At 38.6% G+C, this 8466-nt stretch overlaps 1 protein-coding gene across 7 annotated transcripts in view; it reads right to left on the bottom strand.

Moving 5' to 3' along the window:
* Positions 1-8466, bottom strand: part of LOC107083435 (gamma-adducin-like) — a 138872-nt gene that overhangs the window by 49594 nt on the left and 80812 nt on the right. For all 7 annotated transcript variants that reach the window (XM_015372657.1, XM_015372655.1, XM_015372654.1 and 4 more), the window contains one exon: positions 4501-4748. In XM_015372657.1, coding sequence (XP_015228143.1) covers positions 4501-4695 — 195 coding nt within the window. In that variant the 5' untranslated portion in view covers positions 4696-4748. The remainder of the gene's footprint in view (positions 1-4500; positions 4749-8466) is intronic.

Genomic DNA, 8466 nt, shown 5'->3' with positions numbered 1-8466 from the left:
TTTTTTTTCTTTTCCAGTTCATGAGGTTTGAATACAGGCACTGTATCCATTTGTGCTTTTTATGACACGCACTCCATCCTAAACGTCATAAATCTGTCCCTGACGCCATTCAAAGTACATCCTTAAAACCGGACACAGACCTAACACCTCAATCCAGCTCTTAAGAGCAATGTGCTCATCAGGTAGAGACGAGCCTTGAGTCAACATGACAGAGTAAATATCCAAAGATGGTGGGCGTGTTGTAAAACCTCCGAACAACGGTTCAAAGGGCGCAACACAGAACAGCATAATGGTCTCTTGTCTTTACATGTGGCTGGGAATAAGTCATGACTTACGGGCACAAATGCACTGATATAGGATTGAGGAGATGCAAGTATTAAGAAATTTCATAAAAGCAAAGGAAAGGGATGCAAATTTGTAAATACAGCCTGAGGTTTCACAGCTGCACTGCTCTGTACCCCTACCTCCAAAAATTGGATTTAAAGCAGAATGTAAGCCCTAATAATGCCACCTCAAGAGGGGAAAACACTGTATTTGTGATCCTAAAAGTAATCAATACAGAGCAAACATGACCTGACATGAGCGCTTCTGCCTCACAGAGCATTCGGGGAGTTTCAGCAGCCAGACTGAGCCAGGGCGTGGTGGCTGGTGGTTGCATTATGGTTTCAATAAAACCACTGACTGCTGCGGTTCCTTTTGCCCGTGTCACAACATCAACACAGGCAGTTACACACAGGCACAAGTGATGCAGTCGCTTCTAAAACTTATTGAGACATGTCTTGATTAGGACAGAACTACTGACTAGGAGAAAGAAAGACAGGAAACGTTTCCACAGGTACTAATGGGTGGGGTAAACCGTTTACTATCCAAAAGCCTCATCGATCCCTCTGCAGTCTGGAGAACAAACTGAGATATATGAACTCTCTACTTCAGTTTTTATTTCAAGTTTTCGATGGCACTGAAACGCTTTCAGCCAGCAGACAGGGGGAAATCAAATATTTTGGCAGTAAATGTTTACACCTTGAGGCAAGTATTTGGTTCCGCTGAGGATTTTAAAGCACAGAGATACGGGCAGGGCATGCAAATCCCACCAAATAAAACATCTGTGGCATTCAAAGCACTTTCATCCCATTAGTAATTATTCAAAGCTTAGCTTACGTGCTCCCCCACCATAAAATCAACATTGGACCAACATGCTGGCAAGCAGCTTTTAATTAGCTTCTATAAAATTAAAGCTGTCCTTTATTATAGTTTTCTACACTATTTGATAAAAAGGAAGGTATCTGAGCCCTTTCACCCAATGACCTCTGTCTCATCCAGCAAACAAAAACGTAGCTGATGATCAACTAATCCTGAAAAGTGGGGTTGTTCCTCTGCTGTAATCGTGCTGCCTCTGCTATCCAAATATTAATAGGAGGACTTATTGGAAACTTGCTGTAATTCCCAGTCTGATCAAAGTTGGAAAATTAAATGACCTTGTTTCCAACTACAGTGATAACAATCCTGGTATGGAGGTATGAAGGGCTGCTAAATAAATGTTTCTTTTCTTGCAGTAGCTCAATATTACACTGAAAGTAAAAAAAAAAAAATCTAGGTTAGAGTACATTTGTTTTGTGGTGAAATCAATTAAATTAAATTTAATTCAGTTTATTTCTATAGCGCCAATTCACAGCACATGTCATTTCAAGGCACTTTACAGTTCAACCAGATCATCCAGTCAAATTGATTCAAAGTTTTCTATCTAAGGAAAACAAGTTGATTGCATCGACTCATTGACTCGAATGCAATCCCTCACCCTAAGCATGCTTGTAGTGACAGTGGAGAGGAAAAACTCCCTTTTAACAGGAAGAAACCTCCATTAGAACCAGGATCAGTGTGAGCGGCCATCTGCTGAGGCTGACTGGGGTTCAAGAAGACAGAAGCAGAGATACAAAAAAAAAAGTAACTGTAAAAGGCGGCCCTGTCCACGAAACACACTTAATATTTTGGTCCATGTTTCCTAGGACCTCTAACTAGTAATGTCAAAGGTCAGACAGGAAGAAAGACACTGCGGTAAAATAAAAATCTCAACCAGTCAAGTTGACCCCATCTGGAATTACACAGCAAGCAGGTCAGACTCAGCCATTCAATGTAAAACATTTCAATATAAAGTGTACTTTATCCATGGTACGGGCTAAACAGAACAGAAAACAGATAAAGTAAAATCCTCTTTGAACTTAAAAAAAAACAAAGATAGAACAACAAGGACGCTTAAGCGGGACGATGCAGGATCAAATGCGGCTTATTGGGCTCCCTTCCGTATTGAAAAATAACTTTGGGAAACTTCTCAGTGAGCTCTCTGAGAATCAACTTCCACTGACCTATCTCAGTTAGAAACCATTACAGAGGCTTTATTCTGCCTGCCCTGTTTTAAAAGCATTGTTTGCAGGTTAGTCATGACGTGGGTTGCAGCCTTTGTATTCGGATGGATCGCCTTTGTGCCGCTGTGACAGTGACTGCAGCTCTACTTCCTTTACATTTATTATAACCATCTTTTAGGTATTTCTTTATTACGGTAGTTTTCATCACTTGAATGAGTCAAACGGAGGACATTGTCTGAATTTGGTGGTCCTCGGGATAGGGACCCAAACAAATTGGATCATCCTATGCGTATTAGAGGCCTCAGTTTGACAGGAATAAAAAAGTAATAAAAATCACATCAGGGCTTGCAGCCGGGCACAAACAGTGTTGCTATAGCTCTCATATCCACAACAAGTCCATCATTCAATGACATCACAGCTGCAGATGTTAGTTATTATAGTGTATGCTGTCGTTAGGGACGCTGCTCTGTACCCAATTAACAACAGAAAGACAGAACACATCATTTCTATCTGCAATCTGCATCAACACCAACCTAGAACAAACATTAAAGATGGCTCAATTTGCAACTATTTTCCATTAATACTATATTCTTGGTTTCATACATCCTTGCTAAGATTGATTATAACTAGAGTAGATTCCAACACCTGATGGAAGTAATAATGATGAAGATACTAATGATCAAAATGAATGTTGGAAGCACCATGAGCAGTAAAAGAATAAGATATAGGATGATTTATTGCAGCTGACATCATCACTGCATTGTTCAACTAAAGCAGCTGTTCCCAAACTTTTGTTGCTACTGACGTATCACCTTTACATAGATCTCTAATATTTTTCAGTCCTTAAGAGATAAGGCACCTGAAAAAAAGGGAAAAAAAACAAGGTAGAGGAGATATGAGGATTGTAAAAGATGTAAAAAAATAAAATAAAAAAAAAAAGCCCTAAAAGCAATAAACGGTAGATAAGAGTGACATCTTTAGATGCAGTCTTCATGCTGAAGCCAGACTCTAAGAAACTTTTAATCCCCACCATTGTAAATATTGCAAATAAACTCTTCATTGATTTGAACTGAAACTGTGTGTCAGGTAGGGCTGAAATCAGATCAATCAGATTAATCGTGATTAATTGATTATTGAAAAAAATCATAAACTAATTTAGTAATTGATTAATTGTTAACTAGAGTGTAGAATGTAAACATGCTCTTAGCTGACTGAGCAACCCACATAGAGCAGCAATTATATCAAAATTGTAAAAAAAAAAAGTATGATCATTTTGCAGTAAAGATAAAAAAAAAAATGTTTTCATCCATCCATATGCTCTATCGAGAACTCCTCAAGTGGAAAAGTTTAGTTTCACCTGGTTCAATTTAGTAAACATCTTCTTTAAGGAACCTTTTGCTATCCGATTATTAATCGAATAATCAAAATAGTAATCGACAGACTGATGGATTTGCAAAGTAATCGTTAGTTGCAGCTCTAGTGTCAGGTAATAAGATAAAACGTTTTACTAGATTATGAATAAATGGTTATAACTAAAAAACATCTTATTGGAAAGATAGCTCATGTGCATTGTATAGTGGGTTGGGTGATTAATGATGCTGAGGGCCTGTTTCTGCTCCTGCATGTTAGCAAACTTACAAATATCCAGGACATAAAAAGTAAAAAAAATCTCCTGGAAAACTGTAGACTGTCTTATCAATGGTATAAGATGCTGAGGCAAGAATCCAAATCCACATGAAAATGATTCCTATCCAGATTTCATTTTTGCCATGGTCAGAGTTCAGTCTTTCTGTAAACCCACTAAGCCAGGGGTCTTCAAAGTTTTCCAGGCCAAGGACCCCCCAACTGATGGTGAGATGAAGCGAGGACCCGCTAATTATATAAATTGTATGAAACTGTGTTATATCAAATAAGTTCTACAGTCACTCTATTAAATATGTCATATTTATAAAGTAATTTCACCTTTTGATTATTAAAGTATTTCTAATTCTGATTCCTGGTTGATGGGATGTTAGTGGTTAAGAGTCAAATTTAAATCTTTATGTCACAGCTAAATTAAAGATGTATTAACTTCAGCAGCGGCGCCATTAAGAATCAGAGGCGCTTGATATGTTATAAGTAGTTCCTGGTTTGCACTTACTGGGCTCTGTAGTATCTGTGTGACGCGTTTCTTCTGCTCCAGGACATTAAAGTCCTGCCGGAGATCCGGCGACATGTTTCTGGCTCTGATGTACTCCGGATCGTTGACGTTGATCCGGTCAAAATAGCGCTCCTTGGTCCCCCCGGTGGGTGGCGGAGGAGTGGTCACCACCCCCTGATGGCTGTCTGCACTCATGCCTGCTACACCTTGCTGCTTTGCCTCTATGGCTGCCGCTTTGACCCTCTTACCTGAAAACCAAAAGAAATGAAAAGGTTGGACAATGTTTACATTTAGCAGAACAACAACACACTGTTTGGGCTCATTCTCCCAAAACAAAGGAGCGGTGGTGAATCGAAAATGGAAGAATAGAAAAAAACAATATTGTTCAGGTGTGATGATAGAGAGATTACTTTAAGGGAAAAAGAAATACAACGTAAGGAAACTACTAGTGCAGTTATTTAAGATCCCAAAATGAAATTCATTGAGATGTAAGCAGGAGACATGTTTATACAGCACATTTTCACATATCTTTATCAGAAAAACCTCAAGTCGAACTCAAAACATCTTGGAATAAAAAAGGCTTCAGCTGCTTTTTAAAATTATCTACAGAAGCCAAACTTTGTAGGAAAGTAGGAAATGTTCACAGTCTGGGTGCGACAGCTTGAAACCACAGCGGGTTTTGGTTTGGTGACTTCAAACTATGACAAGTTTTATATCTACGGATCAAATCAGAGCTGTAAAAAGGAGCCTGATTGAGTAAATCTCTGAAAGTTAAGGCCGTAATTAAAGAAATGTGAAAATGTCTAAAGGGATTAGGAAAGCACACAAAACTTGTTTACATAGTTGTGCTTGAAAAACAACAAAGTCTTTTCAAGAGATGAAAAAAAAAGCATCAACTTATTACGTTAGCTGGGAGCAGGGATGGTTATAAAGTCTAAGAGCTGCTGGGAGGAAGAATCTGAGATAACAGAAAAGAACGGAGTTACAGCAATGTTGGATGCAAATCCTGCAGTCATCATATGTAGAGCAGATTTGTTTGCAGCGAGTAAAATGCAAAACCAAAGAAATGTGCCAGAGTTAATAAAGATCTGTATTTATCTTTAAGCTACTGTGGTGCAAAAAAACAACAACAAACCTACAGGTATGGCTGTACAATTAATGGCTTTTTTATAATATTTGAAATTTAGCAAAATGCTATTTAAAAACAAATCTCGGAGGCACTCAATTTTTATTCAAAATTCTTAAATAGTTAGGTGGCAGTGATACAATTAAAGTGGGTATGTTGACACACAGAAGGGAAGAAAGTTGCAGCTAGCACCTAGATTAACGCATGATAGTAGAAATAAGAGCTTTTTTGTGCAAGTTTAACAGTAAAGTCTGACTCCGGACAAGCAGGCTTTCAAGGTCAAGAAAAAACTGAAATCCTAGAGTAAAACACCAACATGCTTGGGCTCAGTAAAAAGGATTATCACAATAAAATTTTAATCGCAACATTGGTTGAAAATAATCGCAATTTGATTTTTGGCTAAATCAATCAGCCCTACCTACAGGCTAATAAGAAACATAACAGACTTGGACAGTGCAGTGTAAAAGTTTTCCCACCCCCAAACCTCTCCATACTTATTTGTTTTTAGGAATAGAAAATTCAACATTTTAAATTGAGATTTAATGTGATCCATAGCGGAAAAATCTGAAAAGTGTGACATTCATTCGTATTGAGTCTTCCGTAAGAACAGTTCATAGATCATCTTTAGTAATAAGAGCTGGGAGCCTTTTGGGGTTTATCTTCATCAGGTTTGATGAAATTCATCTTATTATCTATAGATGCTTTTCTATAAAGACCAGATGTGGTTAAATGAGAGCTGATACTTGTATTAACAGATTCTCCCACCTGAGCGCTGGATCTCTACAGTTCCTCCAGGGTGACAGTGAGACTGTACAGTACACTGATCTACTGTATGAGGATTTTTTTCTTAGTTTTGTTTTGGGGCGTGCTTTAGTTGTCCTTTGCCAGATGTTTCTCCCTCTCTCTCCTACCCTGTTCCTGTCAGCCCACTGTACAAAAAAATCTCGCTCCAATGTTCTACAACATCCCTCTTTTATTTACAGAGATCAAATTTCTCAGGTGGGAACTTTTTAGAAGCTAGATTAACTTTTTTAAGTACAGTTGGTTGCACTGGATTTTATTTAAGTCGCCAGATTATGCAGTTCTGCCACAGTTTAGATTGTTATCTGTAAATGTTTTGAAAAACCATACCATACATTTAAAGGAAACATTAAAACTTGCTTATTGTGTTGCACCCAAATACAGTCACATTGACTACAAATGTCTGTACATCTGAGCTTTAGGTCATGCTCACCCAGGATAATGGAAAACATCAGTTATAGGATCAGATTTAACAGCAAACAACATAACGACCTGTCTGTCATCACCAGATGAGACAAACAGCGTCGCCCTGTGTGCTCGTCAAACAGGAAGTGGACATGGCCTTTTATCAGCCCTCAGAGAGGTACTTCACATTGCTTTGACGCCATGTCCTAACAGCAGAGGTTTTGTTCTGCACACATACAAGTCACCGGTCCGCGCAGGTCACTGTGACAGCTCGCCCTACAAAGTGCACCGTGAGGACAAGCAGACCTTGACCAATCTGGAAGTTGGTTCACTCCCTCTGGTCATTCTCGGGTCAGCTGGCATTACAACAAGCATTCTACAGGATGCACGAATTGCTGCAAGGTAGAGCAACACATGCAAAAGTCTTTGTTGCTTTGCCAAAAGAAAATAGCAAAGGAGATAAAGTCCAACAAACAAGGAATCTTATAAACAAGCTCATATCTAAAAGAAGTAAAGGAAATGAAAGAAAGAGATTTTCCAGGAGACTCTATGACAAAGAAAGCTGCTGTAAATAACCAGGTGGTGCATTAGGGAGAGATGCAGCTAATAAGAACGCCGCCAGATGGCTTCTTGATATGTAGAAACAATGGAAGAAAGAATGCAGAATAGAATAAAAGAAAGAGATCCCACTGATTTATGTCTTCAAAGGCCCAGTATGGTTGCAGTTTACTCATTACTCTTAAACTACTTCTTCATCCCTTTACAACCTCACTGCTGCCACCTCAGTAGGTGGGAAGAAGGTAAAAGAGGTTATTTGGTTTGACAGATGCTAAGCAGCTCATTCTGCTCCAATGCCACTTATAGATACGACCAAGATTATCCAAGAGACACGTAGCTCTGGTAGTAGAGCAAAGGCGTCGCACACAGACAACATAGTAAAAATAAACCTTCCCACACGAAGGGACGTCTAACATGGCAAGCATTGTTTTCACAAGACTGCCTGACTTTATTTGCACGACTAACATTCTGTGATAATATTCAACACATCTATAGTCAAATAATTGGACATGTTGACTTTAAATCAAACATAATCCTGTTGTCTTTTTCTCTAAATGCAGTCCTTTCTTAGTTCCCGGCCTAATAATATGAAAGTTATTGACTTCCATTATAAAATGCCCTGCTAAAATATTCATACTTTAGCCACAGTGACGCTGGAGGAGCTTCAGAGACCCACTACTCATGTGGGAGAAAATGCTAACTTGTCAAAAATTACACAGAACTAGGCATGTTAACAAATAATGAAATATAAATTATTTATTGATGAATGTTTTATTAGATTGCAATCTGTGCCATCTGATTTATTAATAAGTTGTTGCCTTACAATGGTGTAATTACTGCCGTCCACTAGAAGGCGCTGCTGTTCATTCTTAAGCTGAGTCTTACTGGTATTTGCAAGAGAAGTAAGGCCAGAGTGGAGGCATGCTAGAGCCAAAAATCCACCATAGTCCGATACGGGATTATTTAGACTGTTTAAAGATGACAAGGATGCAGAATTCACTTTATACAGTTCTGTTTGTAAATATAAACACTTATTCTCCTTAAGTTCTCACCTAAATAGTGCCCATTTAGCCATG

This window comes from Cyprinodon variegatus, unplaced genomic scaffold, assembly GCF_000732505.1.
Source record: "Cyprinodon variegatus isolate N-32 unplaced genomic scaffold, C_variegatus-1.0 Scaffold74, whole genome shotgun sequence".
Taxonomy (NCBI): domain Eukaryota; kingdom Metazoa; phylum Chordata; class Actinopteri; order Cyprinodontiformes; family Cyprinodontidae; genus Cyprinodon; species Cyprinodon variegatus.
The sequence above is the reverse complement of the archived record's forward strand: the minus strand, read 5'-3'. Positions and strand labels throughout refer to the sequence as shown.